Source organism: Salvelinus fontinalis, chromosome 14 (genome assembly GCF_029448725.1).
Source record: "Salvelinus fontinalis isolate EN_2023a chromosome 14, ASM2944872v1, whole genome shotgun sequence".
Classification (NCBI taxonomy): domain Eukaryota; kingdom Metazoa; phylum Chordata; class Actinopteri; order Salmoniformes; family Salmonidae; genus Salvelinus; species Salvelinus fontinalis.
Genome location: NC_074678.1, coordinates 48,637,499 through 48,665,167, shown reverse-complemented (window position 1 = coordinate 48,665,167; position 27,669 = coordinate 48,637,499). Strand labels below are relative to the sequence as shown.

Below are 27,669 nucleotides of genomic sequence, written 5' to 3'. Positions count from 1 at the left end.
CATATGGATTCTTAAGACATTCAGAATAGTGACAAAATGCATGCTGGGGTAAAATAGAGACACTACAAAGTATTACTAACCCAAACACAGTGGGGAACAATGGACCTTCTACGCATTCAGAGAAGGGCTAAAGATATCTAAAATAATTATAATTATATTATTATTATTTTCAATGACGTTCCGATTTAATCTCTTCAGTTTTCGTTGGAAAGGGTTAATACTGAACCGGTTAGTTGAGGTAATATGTACATGTAGGTAGAGTTATTAAAGTGAGTATGCATAGATAATAACAGAGTAGCAGGGCCTTCCTCTGACACCGCCTAGTATAGAGGTCCTGGATGGCAGGAAGCTTGGCCCCAGTGATGTACTGAGCCATATGCACTAACCTCTGTAGTGCCTTGCGGTCGGAGGCCAAGCAGTTGCCATACCAGGCAGCGATGCAACCAGTCAGGATGCTCTGGTAGCATCCAAAATACCACCGTTGACTGCAGTTACTTCACCTTTTCAAAACAGCAATATTTCTTTGTAAGTCCGCAACCGTTCCCGAGTACTACAACACTGCACTCATGACTCCTTTCTTTGCGCAACAAAATTAGGATCTGTTTCCCCAAATTGCATTGTGAAAGACTAACACTGTAATATTGTATTTTATAACTTAGCTAGTTGGCAATAGAACAAGCTTTCAAATGATGCCAACCTGACCCAGATTGCGATTTATAATGGACCATTTTTGGATTGCCTAAACAACAGCAGTAATTGTGTGATGGCGGGAATGCAGGGTTGTGTTCCAAACCAAACAGCTACAAGTCTGCTTGCTCTAGTTCCTCAATGCTTTTCATGTTTCTTCTGTAAGAAACATTTCAATTTATCCCTATCCATTTAGGCCAATTCCCACGAGTGTAAAGGGTTTTAAAGAAAGCTTTCCAGAAAAACCACAATAAAAGTTTAGTAACGTTCTAAGAATTGTGTTTAAAACATTCATTCCGTTCTCAGAACGTAAAGAAATTGTTCCACAAAAAAAACACAAGAAAAGTTTAGTAATGTTCTAAGAATGTTATTTAAAAACATATACATTCCATTCTCAGCATCAACAAAACTATCTATATCCTCTATCTTGTTAAGTGTGTTCAGTCAGATGAGTGGTTTACATTTCAATGCGAAGAGTAGGCCTATACCATCAATCTGCGTTAGACACATGGAATGTACCAAGGATAAAGTCCGAATCTCCCACACACACAAACACTGGGTGCCAAGGTCATGGCAGAGTTTTTCATCTGATACCCTCCCAACCCCATCACAAACCATTGGCATAAACATGATCATCAATCTTTTTTTTTGTGCAGCCTACTCAGAGTGCATACCAAATTTGACTAGTGTGATAACTTCTCATTCAAATAGCCAGGCTTAAAACTTCAATGTTTACCCGAGGAACAAGTGTTTTTGGTACACAACTGGACCAAATACAATGGGCTGAAGAAGACGGGAATCCCCCCACATCAGTTCAACATGGTGTTGTGGAAGGATAATAACTCTTTATCACACAGTGCCACACAATGAACACTTGTCTCTTGAGCATTTCAGAATATCACTACTATGTAGTGTATTTATTTAATTTTACAGTCAGTCATTTTACTTAATTTGTGTGTGGAGCATAATCATTTGCAAGTAGATGAAACCAGCCTTTATCTACTGATTACACTATAGAAAAATGACACCGAAAGTAGCCTAATTCCAGTCAGTAAATGATAAAAAATAGCTTCTAAAAATAACAGCAGGTGTGTGATAAGACTATGCTGAACATTACATTTGTTCAGTATACAGTTGAAGTCGGAAGTTTAGATGCACCTTAGCCAAATACATTTCAACTCAGTTTTTCACAATTCCTGATATTTAATCCTAGTAAAAATTCCCTGTTTTAGGTCAGTTAGGATCAGCACTTTATTTTAAAAATGTGAAATGTCAGAATAATAGTAGAGAGAAGGATTTATTTCAGCTTTTATTTCTTTCACCACATTCCCAGTGGGTCAGAAGTTTACATACACTCAATTAGTATTTGGTAGCATAGCCTTTAAATTGTTTAACTTGGGTCAAACGTTTCGGGTAGCCTTCTACAAGCTTCCCTCAATAAATTGGGTGAATTTTGGCCCATTCCTCCTGACAGAGCTGATGTAACTGAGTCAGGCTTGCTCGCACACACTTTTTCAGTTCTGCCCACAAGCTTTCTATAGGATCGAGGTCAGGGCTTTGTGATGGCCACTCCAATACCTTGACTTTGTTGTCCTTAAGCCATTTTGCCACAACTTTGGAAGTATGCTTGGGGTCATTGTCCATTTGAAAGACCCATTTGCGACCAAGATTTAACTTCCTGACTGATGTCTTGAGATGTTGCTTCAATATATCCACATAATTTTCCTGCCTCATGATGCCATCTATTTTGTGAAGTGCACCAGTCCATCCTGCAGCAAAGCACCCACACAACATGATGCTACCATCCCCGTGCTTCACGGTTGGGATGGTGTTCTTCGACTTGCAAGCCTCCCCCTTTTTCCTCCAAACATTACAATGGTCATTATGGCCAAACAGTTCTATTTTTGTTTCATCAGACCAGAGGACATTTCTCCAAAAAGTACGATCTTTGACATGACATATGCAGTTGCAAACCGTAGTCTGGCTTTTTTTAATGGCGGCTTCCTTGCTGAGCAGCCTTTCAGGTTATGTCGATATAGGACTCGTTTTACTGTGGATAAAGATACTTTTGTACCTGTTTCCTCCAGCATCTACACAGGGTCCTTTGCTATTGTTCTGGGATTGATTTGCACTTTTCGCACCAAAGTATGTTCATCTCTAGGAGGCACAACTCGTCTCCTTTCTGAGCGGTATGATGGCTGCGTGGTCCCATGGTGTTTAAACTTGCGTACTATTGTTTGTACAGCTGAACGTGATACCTTCAGGCGTTTGGAAATTGCTCCCAAGGATGAACCAGACTTGTGGAGGTCTACAATTTTTTTTCTGAGGTCTTGGTTGATTTCTTTTGATTTCCCCATGATGTCGAGCAAAGAGGCACTGAGTTTGAAGGTAGGCCTTGAAATACAGGTACCTCCAAATACCTCCACAGGTACCTCCAATTGACTCAAATGATGTCAATTAGCCTATCAGAAGCTTCTAAAGCCATAACATGATTTTCTGGAATTTTCCGAACTGTAAAGGCACAGTAAACTTAGTGTATGTAAACTTCTGACCCACTGGAATTGTGATAGATGTCCTAACCGACTTGCCAAAACTATAGTTTGTTGACCAGAAATGTGTGGAGTGGTTGAAAAACGAGTTTTAATGACTCCAACCCACGTGTATGGTGACTTCCGACTTCAATTGTATACGTTCAACTTTTTTTACCAGTTTCGAAAAAAAGATGAATGGCATTTTGTGCGTACCATCCATGCAATTTCCAGATGATTATGATTATGATTATTCCAGATGCTGGTTTATGAGATGTTCTTTTTGGTTATTTGTGCAAGATATTGTTCAAACCTCCGAAAGCTTGCTGAAGAGGGACTTGCAAAATGGCTTAACTATAATATTATGGGATCCCAATCAGAACAACTTATTCGATCGAAGTAGAGTTCCCCAAGGATCAGGCCCCAGCTAGTCTGTCCTTGGTCATGAGTTCTTGAAGAGACATGATAGAGACATGACGGGTTCCTGTGCTAAGATGTTTGGGAACAACTGCATCAGGATGTTTGCTCTGGCGTGCTCAGCATAACTGTACAGTACACCTCCTATGTGGTGCTCGGGTCTCTGGGCCAGTCTAGATGACCGAGTTGTTTTTGTTCCTGCGGCCAAGGTTGCGGCTGCCTCTGTTGTTCCTCCTCCAGCAGACGCAGCAGACAATGAGACTGGTGATGATGGCGGTGCAGACCACCGCGATGATAATGATCTGCGTGTTCCTGGACACACCCTCTCCGTTCCCCTGCCCACTGCTGGTGTCCTCCCCCTGCTCCTGGGTGGGCGTGGGCGTGGCCTCTGCAGCAGGGGAGGGGGTGCTCCTCTTGGGAGCTGGGGTGTGGGGCTTCCTCCTCTTCTCTGTCGGGGTGATATCAGGGACGGCGGTCGGAGTGGACAACGTCAGCTCCTCGTCAGTCAGTTCGGCTATGCTGTCACCGCTTAAGACAGAGGGCGTGAGGCACACCACAGTACTGAGGTTAGTCTTGGTGGGGTTCTGTGTCAGCCAGTCCCGCAGTGGCACGATGTCCTGGTCACACTTCCATGGATTTTCAGCGAGCAGCACCTCATTGGCCACCGTGAGGGTGCTGAGGAGCTCTGAGGGCAGGTTGAGGAGGGAGTTGTTGTGGAGGTCCAGCTGGCCAAGGTGTGAGTGGCCCTGGAGAAGCCTGGCAGGAAGGGAGTGGATGTAATTGTGCTCCAGGGAGATGTTTACCAGCTTATGCAGCCCCTGGAAGGTGCCTTCCTGCAGGCTGGTGAGGAGGTTGGTGTGTAGGGACACTTCCCCCAGCTCTGCCAGCCCACTGAAGGCCCCGGGAGACACAGAGCTGATCTGGTTCCGGCTCAGTACCAGCAGACGCAGCTGGGTCAGGTTGCTGAAGGTGTGGTCCTCCAGGTGGGTCAGCCGGTTGTCATACAGCCACAGCTCCCTCACGGCCATGGGGCCGAACACTCCCGGGGACAAACTCTGGAGCTCGTTCTCATACAGGGAGATCTGGGCCAGGTTAGGGAGGTTGAGGAGAATCCCCTCTGGGAGGGAAGATAGCCGGTTGCTGGAGAGATAAAGCTTCTTTAGCCTCTGCAGCTGGGAGAACAGGTTAGCGGGGAGATGAGTGATGGCATTATCCTGCAGGGAGAGCTCCTCCAGGCTTACCAGGTCATCAAACGCTCCAGCAGGGATCTCCCTGAGAGTGTTCCGGTTCAGACGCAGGGATTTGATCTTGCTCAGGCCCCTGAAGGTGTCCCTGTAGAGTTGGTTGATGCCGTTCCTGGCCAGGGTGAGATGCTCCAGCTGAGTGACAGAGCGAAAGGCCTTCTCTGGTACAGACGTGATGAGGTTCTTGCTGAAGTCTAGGGTCCTCAGAGCAGCGAGGGAGTAAAGCCAGGCGGGGCGAAGCACCAGGAGCTTGTTGCCGCTCAGAGTCAGAGATTCCAGCTTCACCAGATTTAGAAACAGGGCCTCAGGCAGGTCATTCAGATCAGTGCCTGTGAAGCCCAGGGCACCCAAGTTATGGGTGAGGTCAAAGGTGCCAGGGAATACTTCTCTGATCCCAGTGTCTTTGACCACAAAGATGCCAAGGGCCTCGGCAATACCAGCCAAGTCATCAGGTTTGAGAGCGGTGATGTTGGTGTTGGAGATGTAGAAGGTGGTAGTGGAACCGGGCACTGAGGAGGGAAACTCTGTGATTGACCTGCCATGGCAAAGGATTTTGTTGTCTTTGCACTGGCATCCATCTGGACACGCTCCAAGAACTCCACTGATGGCAAGGAGGAGGAGAAAGATGAGGAGGTCGATTGGCAGGTCCATTGATGCTCCTAGAAAAGATCAAAAGAGTGTTTACCCACTGGGCACAAACTGGTTGAATCAACATGGTTTCCACGTCATTTCAATGAAATGACATTAAACCAACCTGGAGTAGACGTTGAATTCACATCTGTGCCCAGTGGGTAGCTTTATTTGATGCCATGCACACCCAAACAACATGTCAAGTTTATAAAGCAATATGTGCCACACTGAATAAAAAAATCCACATTAAAATAAGACCTAATAAATAAAATTCAAGTGAGGTTAAAAAATGTATTAGACAAATACGGCTGCATCATCAATTCTTTAAATTGGGTCTTGTTAAATTGGGATCATGTGGATATAACACGCATGGGAGGGTGCGAGCTAAATAGACCATTAAATGGTTAAAAAATGTATTAGACAAATACGGCTGCATCATCAATTCTTTAAATTGTGTCTTGTTAAATTGGGATCATGTGGATATAACACGCATGGGAGGGTGCGAGCTAAATAGACCATTAAATGGGCTACATTTAGCATCTCCCGTTTAAGTACTGGAATCAGTCCATCTGTTGACGTAATAGTACTTAATCGTTAAGTTAATGGCTTAATGGGACTGTTAACTTAATAGTAGCAAAAATTAACAACTTTCTGTTCAAATGAGGGTAAACCGAAAATACTGCCAGAATGTGATGTTCTGGTTTTCATGAGATTTTTTTCTTTGATTGGATCCACAATGGCTAGGCTATTATATCTAGGAAATTCCCAGAGTCTAAAGTTAGAAAGACTAATTTCTCACCCGACATTCTTACCAAATTATGCCTACACTCAGTACCATCTGAACAGACATACTAGTTCACCAGCCTAACACCAGCTTAAAGGTCTGGCATGGAAGTCTAGGGCCTACATTTTTTACAAATATTTTTTGGTCTGTTTAGCAAACATTCCTATCCAGAGCTACTCACAGTAAATACTTCAAGTAAGCTGAAGGGAGGTGAAATAACCGAGTATTGTGAGGAAAAACCTGTGCACTTGTGACATGTTACTCTCTTACAAAAAAAGGTGCTATCTAGAACCAAAAAGGCTTCTTCGGCTGTCCCCATAAGATAACCCTTTTAAGAACCCCTTTTGGTTCCAGATAGAACCATTTTGGGTTCCACATAGAAGCCTTTCCACAGAGGGTTCTACATGGAATCAATAATAGTTTTCCCTGGAACCAAAAACAGTTATCCTATGGGGACAGCTGCAGAACCCTTTTGGAACTATTTTTTCTACATTGCCTTCAGAAAGTATTCACACCCCTTGACTTTTTCCACATTTTGTTGTGTTACAGCCTGAATTTAAAATGGATTAAATTGAGATTTTGTGTCACTGGCCTACACACAATACCCCATAATGTCAAAGTGGAATTATAGTTTTAGAAATGTTTACAAATTAATTAATAATAAAAATTCTGAAATGTCTTGAGTCAATAAGTATTCAACCCCTTTGTTATGGCAAGACTAAATAAGTTCATGAGTAAAAATGTGTTTAACAAATCACATAATAAGTTGCATGGACTCTCTTTGTGTGCAATATTTTTGAATGACTACATCATCTCTGTAACCGTCATATACAATTACAGTATACAGTGCCTTCAGAAAGTATTCAGACCCCTTAACTTTTTCCAAATTTTGTTACATTACAGCCTTATTCTATTTATAAAACTTTTTTTTTTTTTAAATCTCAGCCATGACAAAGCAAAAACAGGTTTTTAGAATTTTGGGCAAAAAAAAAAAAAAGACCAAACAGAAATACCTTATTTACTTAAGACCCTTTGCTATGAGATTTCAAAATGGAGCTCAGGTGCATCCTATTTCCATTGATCACTTGATTGGAGTCCACCTGTGGTAAATTCAATTGATTGGACATGATAAGAACAACTCTGTCTATGTAATAATCAACAACCAACTTGACAGAGCTTGATTTTTTTTTAAAGAATAATGTGCAAATATTGTACATTCTAGGTGTGCACAGCTCTTAGAGACTTACCCAAAAGACTCACAGCTGTAATCACTGTGAGTCATATATTGACTCAGTGGCGTGAATATTTATGTAAATTCGATACACTATATATACAAAAGTATGTGGACACCCCTTCAAATTAGTGGATTAGGCTATTTCAGCCACACCCCTTGCTAACAGGTGTATAAAATCACACAGCCACGCGATCTCTATAGACAAACATTGGCTGTAGAATGGCCTTACTGAAGTGCTCAGTGACTTTCAATGAGGCCTCGTCATAGGATGCCAGCTTTGCAACTAGTAAGTTAGTCAAATTTCTGCCCTGCTATAGCTGCTCCGGTCAACGGTAAGTGCTGTTATTGTGAAATGGAAATGTCTAGGAGCAACAACAGCTCAGCTCAAAGAACGGCAACCTCTGAGTGCTGAAGCGCGTAGCACGTAAAAATTGTCTGTCCACAGTTGCGACACTCGAAATCCAAACTGCCTCTGGAAGCAGCGTCAGCACAAGAACTGTTCGTTGGGAGCTTCATAAAATGGGTTTCCATGGCCGAACAGCCGCACACAAGCCTAAGATCACCATGCGCAAAGCCAAGCATCGGCTAGAGTGGTGCAAAGCTTGCCGCCATTGGACTATGGAGCAGTGAAAACGCGTTCTCTGGGGTGATGAATCACACTTCACCATCTGGCAGTCCGACGGACGAATCTGGGTTTGGCGGATGCCAGGAGAACGCTACCTGCCCAAATGCATAGTGGCAACTGTGAAGTTTGATGGATGAGGAATAATGGTCTGGGGCTGTTTTTCATAGTTCGGACTAGGCGCCTTAGTTCCAGTGAAGGGAAATCTTAACGCTACAGCAGACAATGACATTCTAGACGATTCTGTACTTCTAACTTTGTGGCAAGAAGTTTGGGGAAGGCTCTTTCCTGTTTCAGCATGACAATGCCCCTGTGCACAAAGCGAGGTCCATACAGAAATGGTCGATGTGGAAGAACTTGACTTGACTTGCCTGCACAGAGCCCTGGCCTCAACCCCATCGAACACCTTTGGGATTCACTGGAACGGCGACTGCGAGGCAGACCTAATAACGCAAAAACAATACCCGACCTCACTAATGCTCTTGTGGCTGAATGGAAACAAGTCCCCGCAGCAATGTTCCAACATCTAGTGGAAGACCTTCCCAGAAGCGTGGAGGCTGTTATCGCAGCAAAGGGGGGACCAACTCCATATAAATGCCTATGATTATGGAATGAGATGTTCAACGAGCAGGTGTCCACATACTTTTGGTCATGTGGAGTATTTCATTTTCAATAAGTTAACTAAAACGTATGAAAACAAAATGTCATTATGGGGTATTGTGTCTACATGGGTGAGAATTTTTTATATTTTTTTATCCATTTTGAATTCAGGCTGTAACAACAAAATGTTGAGTAAGTCAAGAGGCGTGAATACTTCCTGAAGGCACTGCAAGAGTGTAGTAATTGAATCAAAGTTTCAAAGTAGCAGTATAAGAAGTGCAAAATTCCACATAAAATATAATACTTTTAAGTGTGGCTTAATTCACCACCACAAATGTTCTAGACAGAGGATAGCCACAGCATTAGCATACAGGGCGACTGCAGCATTCTGGGGCTTAGGACTGTTTGGACTGTTTGTAATGGCAGAGGAAGCAGCATATACAAAGCTCTGCGAATAGTATTGTCGGTTTGGTTCTCTCTCCATATAGACCCTGGTCCATTATTGAAGTCAAATGGCAGCGGAATGTGATTTTAAAGTGCAGATGGAGTGTTTCAAAGACCAGCGTGTTTGTCCTTCCATTGAACACAGCCACAGAGGAATTGAGTTTTATTTTTACATCAAAGAAGAAGGAACATAAAACCGTTCCTGGAGTTTCCCAGATGTTACCCATTTCAATAGATTTTGTGTTCGGTCAGTATGTAGCCTATTTGCTTTGAGTTTCCCTCTATAAAGTAGAAATAACATAGCCTATTTCCTGTTTCTTATCAAAATATTGGTATCATACCATTTGGATTAGGTTTGAATGAGTTTTGTGTTAGGTTGCATGTTGCTCATCATAACCATAGCAAACTGTGGGTGTGTGTGTAACACGCTGCTTCCCCTGTGGATACATGGCAACCACCGCATTTAAAATGTTATTGGTAGTCCAAATAGGTCCGTATTGACTATAGCAGCAGTATATAGTGCTTTTGGAAAGTATTCAGACCCCTTGACTTTTTCCACATTTTGTTATGTTACAGCCTTATTCTAAAATATTTTTCCCCCTCTCATCAATCTACACACAGTACTCCATAATGACAAAGCGAAAACAGGTTTTTAGAAATTTCTGCAAATATACAGTACCAGTCAAAAGTTCAGACACCTACTCATTCAAGGGTTTTTCTTTATTTTTTACTATTTTCCACATTAAAGAATAATAGTGAAGACATCAAAACTATGAAATAACACATATGGAATCATGTAGTAACCAAAAAAGGGTTAAACAAATCATAAAATATTTGAGATTCTTCAAAGTAGCCACCTTTTTGCCTTGATGACAACTTTGCACACTCTTGGCATTCTCTCAACCAGCTTCACCTGGAATTCTTTTCCAACAGTCTTGCAGGAGTTCCCACATATGCACTTGTTGGCTGCTTTTCCTTCACTCTGCGGTCCAACTCATCCCAAACCATCTCAATTGGGTTGAGGTTGGGTGATTGCGGAGGCCAGGTCATCTGATGCAGCACTCCATCACTCTCCTTCTTGGTCAAATAACCCTTACATAGCCTGGAGGTGTTTTGGGTCATTGTCCTGTTGAAAAACAAATGATAGTTCCACTAAGCGCAAATCAGATGGGATGGCGTATGGCTGCAGAATGCTGTGGTAGCCATGCTGGTTAAGTGTGCCTTGAATTCTAAATGAATCACCAAGTGTCACCAGCAAAGCACCCCCACACCATAACACCTCCTCCTCCATGCTTCATGGTGGGAACTACACATGCGGAGATCATCCGTTCACCTTCTCTGTCTCACAAAGATACAGCGGTTGGAACCAAAAACCTCTATTTGTACTCATCAGACCAAAGGACAGATTTCCACCGGTCTAATGTCTATTGCTCGTGTTTCTTGGCTCAAGCAAGTCTTTGCTTTTTATTGGTGTCCTTCTGTAGGGGTTTCTTTGTAGCAATTCAACCATGAAGGCCTGATTCATGCAGTCTCCTCTGAACAGTTGATGAACTCTGTGAAGCATTTATTTCTTCATTCAAAGACTTAACATGGACACTCTTACTTACAGTTGTGGCTGCTTTGTGATTCATTGTTGTCTCTACCTTCTTGCCTTTGTGCTGTTGTCTGTGCCCAATAATGTTTGTACCATGTTTTGTGCTGCTACCATGTTGTGTTGCTACCATGTTGTTGTTATGTTGTGTTGCTACCATGCTGTGTTGTCATCGGTCTCTCTTTATATAGTGTTTTGTCGCTCTTGTTGTGATGTGTGTTTTGTCCTATATTTATATTGTATTTTTGTATTTTTAATCCCAGGCCCCCGTCCCCGCAGGAGGCCTTTTGCCTTTTGGTAGGCCGTCATTGTAAATAAGAATTTGTTCTTAACTAACTTGCCAAGTTAAATAAAGGTTAAATAGATAACAAATTTGGGCTGCAATCTGAGGTAAATTTAACTCTACTGAACATATCCTCTGCAGCAGAGGTAACTCTGTGTCTTCCTTTCCTGTGACGATCCTCATGAGACAGTTTCATCATAGCGCTTGATGGTTTTTTGGCACATGAACAAATTTTCAAAGCTGCAGATTATAGACTGTCGTTTCTCTTTGCTTATTTAAGCTGTTCTTGCCATAATATGGAATTGGTATTCTACCAAATAGGGCTATTTTCTGTATACCACCCCTACCATGTCAGAACACAACTGATTGGCTAAAACGAGTTGAGAAGGAAATAAATTCCACAAATGACCTTTTAACAAGGCACCCCTTTTTATTGAAATGCATTCCAGGTGACTACCTCATGAAGCTGGTTGAGGGAATGCCAATAGTGTGCAAAGCAGTCATCAAGGCAAAGGGTGGCTACTTTGAAGAATCTCAAAAATAAAATATATTTTGATGTCTTCACTATTATTCTACAATGTAGAAAATTGTAAAAGTAAAGAAAAACCATGAATGAGTAGGTGTGTCCAAACTTTTGACTGGTAATATATATACACTGCTCAAAAAAATAAAGGGAACACTTAAACAACACAATGTAACTCCAAGTCAATCACACTTCTGTGAAATCAAACTGTCCACTTAGGAAGCAACACTGATTGACAATAAATTGCACATGCTGTTGTGCAAATGGAAAAGACAAAAGATGGAAATTATAGGCAATTAGCATGACACCCTCAATAAAGGAGTGATTCTGCAGGTGGTGACCACAGACCACTTCTCAGTTCCTATGCTTCCTGGCTGATGTTTTGGTCACTTTTGAATGCTGGCGGAGCTCTCACTCTAGTGGTAGCATGAGACGGAGTCTACAACCCACACAAGTGGCTCAGGTAGTGCAGCTCATCCAGGATGGCACATCAATGCGAGCTGTGGCAAGAAGGTTTGCTGTGTCTGTCAGCGTGTCCAGAGCATGGAGGTGCTACCAGGAGACAGGCCAGTACATCAGGAGACATGGAGGAGGCCGTAGGAGGGCAACAACCCAGCAGCAGGGCCGCTACCTCCGCCTTTGTGCAAGGAGTAGCACTGTCAGAGCCCAGCAAAATGACCTCCAGCAGGCCACAAATGTGCATTACATGAGCCACTTGTGTGGGTTGTAGACTCCGTCTCATGCTACCACTAGAGTGAGGGCACCGCCAGCATTCAAAAGTGACCAAAACATCAGCCAGGAAGCATAGGAACTGAGAAGTGGTCAGTGGTCACCACCTGCAGAATCACTCCTTTATTGGGGGTGTCTTGCTAATTGCCTATAATTTCCACCTTTTGTCTATTCCATTTGCACAACAGCATGTGCAATTTATTGGCAATCAGTGTTGCTTCCTAAGTGGACAGTTTGATTTCACAGAAGTGTGATTGACTTGGAGTTACATTGTGTTGTTTAAGTGTTCCCTTAATTTTTTTGAGTAGTGTATATGTATATATATATATATATATATATATATATATATATATATATATATATATATATATATATATATATATATATATATATATATATATATATATATATATATATATATATATATATATGTATATATACTGTACAGTTGAAGTCGGAAGTTTACATACACTTACTCGTTTTTCAACCACTCCACAGATTTCTTGTTAAACTTCATTTTGGCAAGTCGGTTAGGACATCTACATTGTGAATGACACAATAAATTTTTCCAACAATTGTTTACAGACAGATTATTTAAATTATAATTCACTGTATCACAATTCCAGTGGGTCAGAAATGTACATACACTAAGTTGACTGTGCCTTTAAACAGCTTGGAAAATTCCAGAAAATGATGTCATGGCTTTAGAAGCTTCTGATTGACATCATTTGAGTCAATTGGAGGTGTACCTGTGGATGTATTTCAAGGCCTACCTTCAAACTCAGTGCCTCTTTGCTTGACATCATGGAGAAATCAAAAGAAATCAGCCAAGACCTCAGATAAAAAACTGTAGACCTCCACAAGTCTGGTTCATCCTTGGGAGCAATTTCCAAACGCCTGAAGGTACCACGTTCATCTGTACAAACAATAGTACGCAAGTATAAACACCATAGGACCACGCAGCCATCATACCGCTCAGGAAGGAGACGAGTTCTGTCTCCTAGCGATGAACGTACTTTGGTGCGAAAAGTGCAAATCAATCCCAGAACAACAGCAAAGGACCTTGTGAAGTTGCTGGAGGAAACAGGTACAATAATATCTATATCCACAGTAAAACGAGTCCTATATCGACATAACCTGAAAGGCCGCTCAGCAAGGAAGAAGCCACAGCTCCAAAACCGCCATAAAAAAAGCCAGACTACGGTTTTCAACTGCACGTGGGGACAAAGATTGTACTTTTTTGAGAAATGTCCTCTGGTCTGATGAAACAAAAATAGAACTGTTTGTCCATAACAACCATTGTTATGTTTGGAGGAAAAAGGGGGAGGCTTGCAAGTCGAAGAACACCATCCCAACCGTGAAGCACGGGGGTGGCAGCATCATGTTGTGGGGGTGCTTTGCTGCAGGAGGGACTGGTGCACTTCACAAAATAGGTAGCATCATGAGGCAGGAAAATTATGTGGATATATTGAAGCAGCATCTCAAGACATCAGTCAGGAAGTTAAAGCTTGGTCGCAAATGGGTCTTCCAAATGGACAATGGCCCCAAGCATACTTCCAAAGTTGTGGCAAAATGGCTTAAGCACAACAAAGTCAAGGTATTGGAGTGGCCATCACAAAGCCCTGACATCAATCCTATAGAAAATGTGTGGGCAGAACTGAAAAAGCATGTGCGAGCAAGGAGGCCTACAAATCTGACTCAGTTACACCAGCTCTTTTCAGGAGGAATGGGCCAAAATTCACCCAGCTTGTGGAAGGCTACCCGAAACGTTTGACCCAAGTTAAACAATTTAAAGGCAATGCTACCAAATACTAATTGAGTGTATGTAAACGTCTGACCCATTGGGAATGTGATGAAAGAAAGAAATAAAAGCTGAAATAAATAATTCTATCTACTATTATTATGAGATTTCACATTCATAAAATAAAGTGGTGATCCTAACTGACCTAAGACAGGGAATTTTTACTCGGATTAAATGTCAGGAATTGTGCAAAACTGAGTTTAAATGTATTTGGCTAAGGTGTATGTAAACTTCCGATTTCAACTGCGTGTGTGTATATATACAGTATATCTATCTATCTATATATATATATATATGTATATATATATATATATATATATCTATCTATATATATATATATATTTGTTTTTTAGATAAGTATTCAGACCCTTTGCTATGAGACCTGAAATTGAGCTCAGGTCCATCCTGTTTCCATCGATCATCCTGTTTCCAGATGTTTCTACAACTTGATTGGAGTCCACCTGTGGTAAATTAAATTGATTAGACATGAGATGGAAAGGCTCACACCTGTCTATATAAGGTCCCCCAGTTAACAGTGCATGTCAGAGCAAAAACCAAGCCATGAGGTCGAAGGAATTGTCCGTAGAGCTCCGAGACAGGATTGTGTCGAGGCACAGATCTGGGGAAGGGTACCAAAATATTTCTGCAGCATTGAAGGTCCCCAAGAACATAGTAACCTCCTCCATACTCTAAGACTCTTCCTAGAGCTGGCTGCCTGGCCAAACTGAGCAATCGGGTAGAAGAGCCTTGGTCAGGGAGGTGACCAAGAACCCGATGGTCACTCTGAACGAGCTCCAAAGTTCCTCTGTGGAGATGGGATAACCTTCCAGAAGGACAACCATCTCTGCAGCACTCCACCAATCAGGCCTTTATGGTAGATTGGCCAGACAGAAGCCACTCATTAGTAAAAGGCACATTACATCCTGCTTGGAGTTTGCCTAAAGGCAAATTCTCTTGTCTGATGAATCCAAGATTAAACTCTTTAGCCTGAATGCCAAGCGTCACACCTGGAGGAAACCTGGCACCATCCCTACGGTGAAGCATGCTGGTGGCAGCATCATGTTGTGGGTATGTTTTTCAGTGGGAGACTAGTCAGGATCTAGGGAAAGATGATCGGAGAAAAGTACAAAGATCCTTGATGAAAAACTACTCCAGAGAGCTCAGGACCTCAGACTGGGGCGAAGGTTCACCTTCCAACAGGACAACAACCCAAAGCACACAGCCAACACAAGGCAGGAGTGGGACAAGTCTCTGAATGTTCTTGAGTGGCCCTGACTTGAACCCGATCGAATATCCTCTGGAGAGACCTGAAAATAGCTGTGCAGCTACGCTCCCCATCCAACCTGACAGAGCTTGAGAGGATCTGCAGAGAGGAATGGGAGAAACTCCCCAAATACAGGTGTGCCGAGCTTGTAGCGTCATACCTAAGACTCGAAGCTGTAATCATTGCCAAAGGTGCATCAACAATGTACTGAGCAAAGGGTCTCAATTCTTATGTAAATGTAATATTTAAGTTTTTGTTGTTTTTTGCAAATTTGTTTAAAAAAACGTCCTTTTTGTCATTATTGGGGATTGTGTGTAGTTTGATGAGGGGGGAAAAACGATTTAATCCATGTTAGGCTAACATAACAAAATGTGGAAAAAGTCAAGGGGTCTGAATACTTTCCTAATGCACTGTAATTACAGAATAGTTACTTGCTCAGATGTTTCCTCTTAGGAAATTGTAGTTGAATGTTATCCTACCGCTGTTCCCCTCTAAGTGCTGGGAGTGAAGACATAGCCGATGTGACTGAACAGCACCATTGGCAAACATGCCTCTTCTGACTCCTCAGCAAAATACAAATTCATAAGGTCCCTATTTGAATGACTGCTTACATTTAAACTGTCTCCTCTCTGATATAATCAGTCCCAGTCTCACCAAACCACAGTCTGGACTGGGCTGGAACATTTTACATCGTAAAACATTTCCAGTTCACCATTAATTGCTGTGATTTTTTTCTCTCTCCCCATTTCCTGGACTTAAACATCAGCACTTTGCCAGTCACAAAATATATATCCAGCAAATTAGAGGGTTAGTATATGGGGAGAGTTGCATAGACTAACAATATCACAAAGGTAATATAAAATGACATGAGACGATTTTTTGCAATGAATCCTGAAAGAAAATTGGTTATGGGTTGAAAGAGGAGCGTTTTAGCTCTCTTCAAAGCACATTTCTGTTCTTCCCCACATAATTTGCACACAGTAAGACCAAATAATACGGTTAAATCATCGTTTCAGAAAACCACGCTCCTACAGTCGTCTACTTTATAATCGTTATAGTTTTTGTCTTGCTTGGACAATTAAAACTTCACAATAAAGTAGACGACCTCACTTGATAACAATTTGTTTTAATAATAATTACAGTTTTGACCATCTCTTTCTCATATGAGCAAAAAAGCCATTTCAATAGAGTAAATACGATTAGGAATCTCCAGGTCAACCAGTGCACTGCTAACTATTGTAAAACAAGATGCTATAGGCTATATGGTAGAGCGGAGCTTACCTTGTACAGTACTTGGCAGTTGAGTGAACGGAGAAATGAGTTGGAGGGGAGTGTCTGCTATCTTTTATCCTCTCTTGTCACTGTGCTCCCTCTTCAGAAATGTCACATATGAATTAATTTGAGATTCCAGTTTCTTCCAGAACCACACATCCTCACATTGTTCAGCTCTTTGTCATCACGTTCATCATCCTCAATCAATCTTTTCCCCCTGTGCCCTTATAACTTTCAGGTCATGTACTGAAGCTTGCTTGCACCGCCTTTGCTCTGTCTGTTTCTCTTGCTCACATACACACGCATTTTTGGGAAGTATGGTGGGGGGATTGTGTAAGGGGAAAGCCCCACCCTTTCTGCAAAGGGACTGGATTTGTGTGAGGGTGTGCTTGGGACTACTTGCGTGAATGTGTGTGCCTTTTGAGCTTGTTTGAATGTCTCCATGTGTGGAATTGTGGCATGCATGTGGGGGGATGTGTTTTGATCAACAGTATTTGTGTATACGATTGTTGAGAATTTAGTGGAAGGGGGGTTTACTGTGTGTGCATGGGACTTTGTAGTTGTGAGTAAGTCGGCGTGTGTTTTAGGCGTTGACATGCTGACAGTGGGCTTTCAGTTGGGGTGGAGGGGCTGCCCAATGCACTGATGACCAAAAGCCTGATCATGGAGGTGGAAGGGGAGGGGCTGGGGTTCTCATGCATGGCTCAGAGGCATACAGCACTAGGGATCAAACCTTTCAGATGATGGAGAGCCAGGGGTATTCACTTCTTCTATTCCAAGATTCCAAAGAAACTTCAATCTTCTGCAGAAAAACAATTTTAGCTCAGTACAGGTAAAGTGGCAATCATCTGCTCTCAATTAGACCCAAAGAAAGGTTGTACGTTAACTTATTATTCGGATTAACATTCCTCTCTGTTGCTGTAAAAGGGAAATCCGTCTGTTTTTTACGACTCCTACGCAGACCAAGGGCACGGATACCCCCCCTACACCCTAAACAAGATAGCATGGGTGGAGTTAACGTATATCTCAGCCCAGCAGCAGCGAGAACATGTGCTTAATGTGACCAGCGTGGTCAAAATACAGATGTAGCTGATTACCATTAAGGAACATGCTAAATAAAGGGCGGGTCCTTGTCTTTTGTACAGGGTGTTTTTGCAGGGAAGTTGTATTAGTCAAGAAGAGCAATAGACCAACTTATGTAGGTAATGGGTTGTGCAAGGTTTACACAGACAGACGTTTGTGTAGGTCCTGATACATTATCATTAGTGCTAGCCTAATTTTGGTCCGATTTTTGGCTACTGCTAAAATGCTGTGCACAGACAATTTTTGGGGGATACCCTTTTGTGAATTGAAATGTTTGGATTGGCCAGTTTACAATGTCTTCTATTCACTGAAAATATTCTGACGAATCAAACTCGGACCCTAACCTATGATGGCTGTTTTTAAGGCACAGTCCTCGTGACGTATGACTATGGGTAAAGACTATGGGTAAAAACCCAGTGTTGCTGTTTCCTGTCCTGTGTTAGATGTGAACTATTCGAGTGTGTGTCAGTGATGTGAATAGTGTGATCTCTGCCCACTGTTATGTGAGTTCAATGTACTGGAAAGGCTTAATCACCGGTCGCCATAGTGATGAACTTCCCTGCTATTCAGTATTTCATTCTCTTTTGTTCATTGTTTGTTTTATATTCAATCACTTGGAATTTGTCATTCATTTTCCAAAGTATTTTGTGTTTGTACTTTTCAGGTTTAATAACCATTTTAGGGACTTAAATTCTACTTGTACTTACACACTGTTTAAAATGAAGTGTTTTGTAACACTAAAACTAGTGGCAACTAAGCTGCCACCAACGTTAAGGACACAAAACCTTAACTTTGCTGGAGTTTTGAAACACATGGGTGTAAGGGTCTTTGGGAGAGATTTAAGGTGTTCTGAAACATGACATGGTGTGTTGTAACACCACTTAATCAAGAGTTGTGCAACACATTGCAAGAGACTGGGCGCACTAACCTGGAAAAGGTTGTAAACTCTTATGGCAGAATTACATCCCTTCTTCTGTAATTTCCATATACTGTAAATGGAAATACCTCCTCTTATTGTACGTTCCCTGCTCTTATATAATAAACTCCAAAAAGGTCAAATGTACGGTATTATGCTCAAAGAAATGATACGAGAGTATCGTTTTGTGATAATACAAATGAATACGTTTGTCCAGGGTAATTCACGAGTACAACATTTACTTTTTCAAGACGAAGTTTCAAATGCTTTATCTTTTCTTTGCAAATCATCAAATGACGACAAAACATTGACAGGTCTTTTCCATTTTTTTATTCTTTAAGACAGTTCAAATATCTGTAAGGTGTTAATCATATTCTTCTAAATCAAGGGAAATATGGCATTATATTTCAGATTCATGGACAAAAATACAGGCAATGACTACTAATACAAAAATTCAGCCCAGGGCTCAATGCGATACACCAGTCATCCATTAGGCTAATGTACTTGACCCGAGTCTTTATATTCAAAAGATGGTACATGGAAGGTTGTTCAGATGTATTGAATCACAGTACAGTTGAGTTTAACGATATGATTGACAGTTGACAGGTCAGATGGCATTAGTCTGTGATCATTGTCTTGATTCCTTTGGTTAGGTATGGCCAGCCTGTTGGTAACGTAGTATGTATGTTTATCTGCAGGCAAATAATAATAACAAGCAATAATGATCGTGCATGAATGCATAATGAAGTTATTAACTGCTATAATATTCATAAATTGCTATACGAATATACAATTATTAAACATCAATAGCAAAATGCATATACAATTAATGAAGCTTTGTAAATATAGCAACAACAGAACAATATGAATGCCAAAAGGGGGATGCGGTAACATATGGTGAGGCAGGCCAACGCTAGAGCAGGCTAAATTGGCAGTGGCTATTTAGTGTAAAATATAGCATGTGGTGCAGGCATCAAACAATATATAAAGCTAGTAGGCAAGCCAAACAAAAATAATACTTGGCATGCAAAAAACAGGCCTCCATTTGCATAAAAACATCTGCATGACGTGTCAGCTAACTACAATGTAGCATTAAGAAAACGAATCAATGAATCAAAATGTCTGTTTGACTTGAACTATAAGCATACAGCAACCATTAGCAGCCGAAATGCTACTCAAAACAAATGCCCTTGTTTAGCCAGCAGATCCGACCCGCTTGCTTACAGCTGTACAAGAGTCGGACAGACTTCCTGTGTAGATTAAGACACTGCAGAGCCGGCGCGATATTGCTCGGAAAACGTACCTCAATCCAGGCATGAGAAATGCCTTGTACTCCTAATTGTCCCATTATCCCAACTGGTACGCGTAGAAGATTTAACGAATGCGAGTTTAACGAGTTTTCCAGAAAACAGTCCTTTTCGTCCTAATATTAGGTAGCAGAAGCAACAGCAGCCATTTAGGAATGGCAGTGTCAACAAATCAGCTCCTTTGTTGTTCAATGCGACATGCCCTTCCACAATGGCTGCTGTGGCTACTAGCTAGCATGCGGATAAAAACAACAGTTTTCAATCTTTTCGGTGTAACAGCTGGGATAAGAGGACAATTCGAAATACAACACATTTCTCATCCCTGAATTGAGGTGCGTTTTCCGAGCCATATCTCGCGCCAGCTCCGGGGTGTCTTAATCTACACAGGAAGCCTGTCTGACCCTAGTGCAGCTATAAGTAGTGATGGGAAACCGAGGCTTTCTTAAGGCTTCGGCGCTTTCACCAAATTGTGCCGAAAAACGGTTAATTACGCAGAGCTTTATTATGTTCACAATGCACATTAGTGACCTCTGCTGGTCAGCAATAAATAGCAGTGTGTGATTATCAGAGATATTTGAGTGGACTAAGATACTTTCATACCAGGTCATATGTCTTCTCAAGTCATATTGGCACTGGTCTACTACCATTGATTTAATGTATTGTTGTTCTGATTAATATTGTTGTTGTAGTTGTTGTTAATGGTAATCCCATGTCCACTACTACTATTATTATTACTATTGGTCCCACCATTTATTTATATATAAATATATATATATATATTATATATATACATATATATTTGATTTTTATTTTTCGATATGTATACTTTGACAATGTAAGTAATAATGAACTTGCCATGTCAATAAAGTCAATTGAATTGAATTGATATTTTTCCCCCCATTGTTTTCATTATAGCATCGTGGGCCAGCGGTATGTCGTTGGCTTTAGTAGCCTAATCAGTTGGAATACTAGGTTTACATCATGCTTGACTATTTTGCAAAAACTTAATCTATGGCACTATTTAGGATGCATAAGACAGAAGCTTATACTATACTATATAAAACAAATTTGAGCAACAGTGCAGAAAGAATACTTTTCTAAATAGTGTGCCTTCAAAGGGATTCGACTCGAACCCTCACGTCCATGACTGTTACATAGTTCCCTCGTCTATCTGCTAAGCTACCGGTTAGGTGAAACGTTTTGTACAAAATCCTAACTGTATTTGTATGTACGGTGTCCAGTAGAGGTCAGTGTTTGAAATCAGCTTGGAATCGGAAAAGGCACCGGAACAACGGCGTGATCAGTGGGATCTTGCGTTTGGCAACATACGGTTTGAAAAAGCACGTGATCAAACAAAGCTTCAGAGGTCATTGATAACGTACTGCTGATAAAGTCATACACGCATCGGCAGACATCTTAGAGGTTAGCTGCTTAGCGATTTCGGCGCATACCTTGGAGCGCCGGTATCAAACGTAACATCACTAGCTGTAAGCAAGTGGGTCAGATCTGCTGGCTAGTTCTTGTTGAGTGAATTCCTTTTCTGTTTCTTTCTTCAATGTAATAACGTTTTGTACTCGCATTGTCATTGACGCATACTTTCTTGGATTATTTTGGAGAGTTTCACCTTAGAGTTTGTTGTGCTCTTTCCTGTATGAGTTCGTGAAGGACCTGAATAAAGGGGAGGTGCCCGCATCCTTGCCTGTTTTTATACTTGACCATAGAGTTTGCTTAGAGGGCACACCAGACACGAATGCCCTCTCTCCACCTCCATGCCCCAGACTGGAGGAATTCTAAACAGTAAAGCAGCACAATGTCTGAAGTTCAAATTTTGCCTTTAATCTAAACATTCTGATATGGGGGCCCAAGTTCTTCACACGGTACGTGGCTGTGTGGTTGAGTGGGTAGAATTCACTATTTAATCAGTCTCTTGTTGCTAATCTTTCTAAACAAAGCACAGAAAAAATGAAGAAAAGTTGATTTAACATGGACTTTAACATTTTTGAGTTAATATTTTATTGAGTCCATGTTAAGTCTATCGCAAGTCTGAATCGGGCCCGGTGTGCTCAGTATACGAAGGGTGGTTCAGCACAACAGTTTAGTCCTGAAGACTGACTGAGTGGACTAAGACAATGTTTTGACAACATAAAGAGTTGTCATTTTGATTTGTAACGTCATTATAATCTCACAATGGGCCTGGCAACAGTAGCCTATAATTAGTGCCATTGTCTACCCTAGGAAAAGTATTCAATTCCCAGGATTTTCTTAAATTTTTCAACTCAAATAAAATCATCCCCAATCAATATTTACGCTATAAACCATTGTCATTTCAAAACCATTTGATTGTATGAGAGACAGTCTGCCAAAACATGCTTTTTGTGTTTAGATGCTGCCTTTTACATGCACTGAAACACCAGAAATGGTTTTCACAAGACAATCTTAACACCAATATTCAAATTGAAGAACCACTTTCTGAATCTCCATTCTGTTTTCAAATATTTTCACCGTATTATACCACTGGCATTGGGTTTACATTCAAACACCCTCCAAACACCAGATCTCAGCTTACGTGAACTACTTTTCATGGTTTCACAACACAATGATGGTGTTTTGAGTCTTTCTATTTTAACAGTGTAGTTCTCAAATAGCCTACATAAGAATGATCTGCCAACACAAGAGTAAGGGAATAAAGCAAATGTTTTATAGGCAACTTTGTACATGGTGATAAATGAATGCCAATGCCTGATACAGTTTTTCATGTGGATGCTTGTTTTTGTTTCGGAAGGAAACATTGCAGTGAACATTTCCAAACAAAAAATGTCTTACTACACTATGATATTGAGAAATGGTGTACTTGAGCTTCCCATTTTTAGGACTGAGATAGGAGCCTCATCGTACCTGTTTCGTAGTGTCCCGTGAGTCAAAAGAAAAGCATCAGCTCACCTACAATACATGAAGCTTAACACCTTGTTTCTGCTTTTTTTCAATGTGTTAATACATTTAAATGACTGCAATTGGTCTTGTGATGTGTGGGGGTCATCCAAAAGACACCTAATTTTCAGAATTCACACCTGTCGGCCTACCAAGATGTCTCTGAGCAGTTAAATAGTAAGATATCAGTACCTCACTTACATTGTTGTCTCTCTGTAAGTGTGTGTGTGTGTGTGTGTGTGTGTGTGTGTGTGTGTGTGTGTGTGTGTGTGTGTGTGTGTGTGTGTGTGTGTGTGTGTGTGTGTGTGTGTGTGTGTGTGTGTGTGTGTGTGTGTGTGTGATATACAGGCATATTAGGATCCCTCATAGCTGCTAGTGGGAAAGGCAGGAATAAGATAATCCTATGTCATCAGGACATTTTTATTCATGCTGTTAGTCTTACTTTCCCCAGCTGCAGAAACAGTATGACCTCTATCAACTGACACGTTTCTGTCTAACTAATAAGCCACGACAACGTTATTTTCCACTGGTTAGATGTTGCCAATCTTTGTATCGCTGAAAGAATGCATACTGTCACCATATGGCCATTAATTTAAGCATATGCTTTGACTATCCTATGATAGAGACTGGCAAATTCCTAGGAGTAATACAAGGTTGCTTAGCTTGTACTCCAGAGGTGAATTTTACCCACTGCTTAGTGGACATATGGTTCCACCCAATAAAATTGAGAAACTGTTCGCTAGGTCCATGTAGTCATCAATACCGACATCCGTTATTTTCACAATAATAATAAAAAAGAGCTTGCCTAATTCTATAATTGTCTGGCTCTTTGGACCAATGTTGTGACTGTCCTCTCCCCCTGAGAGGATCATTATTTGGTCCTGTTGTTCAAAGCTTCTACCACTGGGAGGAGACGAGATATGCCTAATGAATAAATCGTCAGCTACACTCTTCTAATACTAAAGAACTTCACACAATGCAGACAACGTTGGCTTGTGCTTTACATTGACAGATTTCCAAGGTTTTGTTCCACTGTTCTTTTAAAAACTGTTTCACCACAACGATACTCTCGACACATACTGTGCTGTATCTTCGCATTTGGTGAAGCTACAGTTCATCTGGGTCTTTCTGCTTCCTCTCTGATATGATGGTGTGTTTCCTGTTTGTGAGTATTGCTCCTAGGTCTTCCGTGGCCTGGTGGAGACGGTACATCCCGTACATGGCAGCCAGAATCAGGGCCACGCCTGTGGCCACTAGAAGGATATGGAGAGCCATGAGGAACCCAACGTAAGCCCCATTGGGTGGCAGCGTCCACAGGTAAACCCAGCCCTTCAGGCGGATGTTGTGCACAAACTCGAGCCCGTTCTCAAACACCAGCTTGTCGTGAAAGGGCGGGGATAGGAAATGGACGGGGAGCGATTCAGTGCCCATAGGCTTGAATATATAGTCGTCTTCAAGAATGTCGAGAACGTCGGCGGTCGGTGTAGCAGCTGTTGTGCGCCTCAACCCAGGTGTGGTGAACCTGACACTCTCGGTAGGATTTTCTGTTTGTCGGGTTGATGGAGCCTCGGGTGCAGTAGTTGTGGGTGTGAATTCTACAGCCTCTTGCTCCTCAAGAGCTGTAGTGGAAACGACATGGATGAGTTCAATCGAAGAGCGGGTGGTGCGGCTGCTCGAGGGTGTGGTAACGTCACACTTAAACTCTTCGTCGAGTAGGGAACCAAGTGGGCGGAGAAGTAGAGGGTACGGATTACGACATATCACATCCGTCAGATCACTAACCATGCCTTCATTAAGCTTTATCCATCTTGCAATGTCTCTGATGCCACACCTGCAGTCCCATGGGTTGCCACTCAGAGTAACAACCCTTAAACCCCCTGCAGTAGAGAAGACCTCCCCCGGAAGGGTCCGCAGCTGGTTGTTCTTCAGCTCGATGCTGGCCAAACTGGGGTTGCCCTTAAATATGTCCTCAGAAAGGGAGCGGAGTTTGTTGTCATTCAGGAGCAGAGTGTTCATATTGGCCAGCTTGGAGAAGATATCTGGATGTAGATCCTGGATGTCGTTGGACTTGAGGGAAAGCTTCTGGAGGTTGGGCAGGCAGCAAAAGAGGTCAGGGGGCAGCTCCCTCAGCTTGTTGTTGAGGTGCAGGGAGAGCCTCTCCATCCCGCTCATGTTGGCAAACAGGCTCCAGGGCACGGTGCTGAGGTTGGTGGCATACAGGTAGAATTCCTTCATCCCGGGCATTTGGCCCATCAACTTATTAGGCAGTGACAGCAGAGGGTTTTTGTAGATGGTGAGCTTGGTGAGTTTGGGAAGGTGGTAGAAGCTTTCATTCGGGACGCCCTGGAGCTGGTTGGAGGACATGGTGAGGGTCATGAGGTTGCCTAGGGCCCAGAACACCTCGGGGGGGATGTGGGCGATCTGGTTGTTGTGCAGTTTGAGCTCCAGGAGGTTGGCCAGCTCATCGAAGGCGCCTACCTCCAGCCGCTCTAGCTTGTTGTTGTAGAGCATGAGGAACTGCAACCGCGTCAATGAGTGGAACAAGGTGGGGGGCAGCTGCTGCAGGGAGTTTCTCCCCAAGTTGAGATAGCGCAGGCTACTCAGTCCGTGGAAAACATTGGGGGCGAGGTGAGCGATGGCGTTGTTACTGACGTCCAGTTCGTGCAGGTTGGCCAGACCCTCAAACAACACGGGAGCGATGGACGCCAGACGATTGTCATCCAGATGCAGCTGCTCCAGGCTGACCAAGCGGCTGAACACCCGGGAAGGGAGGCTGGAGAGGGCGTTGGATGACAGCTTGATCGAGAGGAGCTGCGGGGCCACATGGAAGGCCTCAGGGTGGATGGTGTCCAGAGGGCTGTGGCTGATGCCTAAACGCAGCATAAGGGGCAACATGGCCAGACTCTGTTCGTTCAGAACCTTCATGTTGGTGCCATTCAGCTGAAGTAGGTACATGTTGGTGGGCATGCCTTTGGGCACGTCCCTGATGTTGCCCACACATTTGACGGCCCCCTCTAGGTTGCACATGCAGCTGCTAGGGCAGACCATGCTGTCGGTGAGCAAAGGCTGGACCAAGAGAAAGAGTAATACGCTCCACATGGTGCCTATTGAAGGGAGAAATGTGTTAAGATCCAAATCTGCTGATCATCAATATTAGGCTAGTACTGTATATGACAAGTTGCTAGATTAAAGGCGAAGCTCAGTGTTTTCCAACTTCTTGTTAGATGGTTCCTCACCTTGAAAGTAGTCTATGGGCCAGAATAAACTGTTTTGTAGTCAAGCAACGTTATATATTTTTTTAAAGGCCATATTACCTTTAAGTAACATCAAACCAAATATTGAGCTGTTTTGAGTTGATTTGGCCATTAAAAAAAAAAAAACATTGCTTGGTTGCCCCTATTAGTGGGTCAGCTGTATAAAAAAAATACGGGAAATATGTTCTGTGAAAAAGATTCTAAAAATGACTTCAGTTTGACCGGTTGTGAGGAAATAGAAAGCTGTGAAAACGACCCAACATTTTTCTGATAAGATTTCAGTTTGGCTCGGATGCAAATTTTATGTGGTTGAAATACTATCGGTTTTTATGATGCTGATAAAGATACCGTCTGTAGAGGTGCTATCTAACTGCGCATTCGCATTCTCTCAAGATGCTGAAAGAAAGAAATCCTATTTCTCCACTCCTATTCCCGAGTCAAAATTTAGCCTACATTTGGAGTATAATTTTACTGCAAGAAGTGCTTAATTCTTCAGGAGTTAACATTATGGCTATGTGAGAGGTGTTGTGGAAAATATTGAGTCAAATATTTGCACAGATACCGGAACCTGTCGATTCAGTTAGACTTTATTACAAAGTAACAGAGCCGAGCAATTTTATGGAACAGCTGAATTCTCTTATCACAGAGCCCTGCCTTTATAGTATTCTGTCTTTGCATAACGTATAGAATCCCCTCCCTCTATATGAAAATAACTTCCCTTCACCTTTCTCCACCATTATCTTTCCGTCTCAGTTCTTGCTTGTTAGGTTATTGCTGTCAGTTCTTGCTGTCTAGGTTATAATGGTGGCGGGGCCCTGGTCATATATGTTCCATTCCTTTATATAGCCATTCTGTCTCAGCTCTTCAAAGTGGACAGTCTAGATGCTGCTAATAATGGAAACGTTATCATAGTGATGAGTTTTGCTCCCAAAGAGGTTATAGATTTCAGTTTCAACTCAACCCGTCTGAACAGTAGGCTACAGTTCCCTTGGCGTGACATCTTGTGACTGTCGAATTTCTATAGCACCTCACAATCATCCATCATCCTCTTGTACCATTTCACCAATTCTTTCCCAAACAGTACTTTTCAGGCCCTCCCTTCTCTTTATCTTCAACTCTCCATTTCGCAGCTTTTCTCTTATTGAATTAAACTCGACATTGTCCTTTTTTTTGTTGCCTGTTCCCAAAAGCATTTGGCGATTGGCGTGTAAGCTACTTTGGCGCCTGTACAGTTAGGCCCTGAAGCTTAGGCTTACGCACTAATGCCAGATAGCCTAAAATAATTCAATAAAATCCTCAATGTAGCCTATAAATATAAACTGCACAAGAATGATAAGTTTATGGACTTGAGGCATTTTTTTCTCTCTTTATTTAACCAAACAAATAATCAATACACAGTACTAGACTTTCTGTACTTTATAATAAACAGAAAAGGAATGCAGTAGTGGACTGATGCAATGAATTCTGCCTACCTTTCAAACGAGATGCACCACAGCAGAATTGTTGTGTTGCTCTTGTTTCCTTATAT

At 42.1% G+C, this 27,669-nt stretch overlaps 2 protein-coding genes across 2 annotated transcripts; both read right to left on the bottom strand.

Moving 5' to 3' along the window:
• Nucleotides 1-186: 186 nt before the first annotated feature.
• On the bottom strand, nucleotides 187-16,920 carry LOC129811060 (leucine-rich repeat-containing protein 15-like). The gene is made up of 2 exons (XM_055862179.1): nucleotides 16,663-16,920; nucleotides 187-5,535 (listed from the first exon to the last, which is right to left on the bottom strand). The coding sequence occupies exon 2, from the start codon at nucleotides 5,525-5,527 to the stop codon at nucleotides 3,806-3,808; it is 1,722 nt and encodes a 573-aa protein (XP_055718154.1). The 5' UTR covers nucleotides 5,528-5,535; nucleotides 16,663-16,920; the 3' UTR covers nucleotides 187-3,805.
• Nucleotides 16,921-18,981: 2,061 nt separating this feature from the next.
• On the bottom strand, nucleotides 18,982-27,669 carry LOC129811059 (platelet glycoprotein V). The gene is made up of 2 exons (XM_055862178.1): nucleotides 27,614-27,669; nucleotides 18,982-25,991 (listed from the first exon to the last, which is right to left on the bottom strand). Exon 2 carries the CDS (start codon nucleotides 25,984-25,986, stop codon nucleotides 23,995-23,997), a length of 1,992 nt encoding a protein of 663 aa, XP_055718153.1. The 5' UTR covers nucleotides 25,987-25,991; nucleotides 27,614-27,669; the 3' UTR covers nucleotides 18,982-23,994.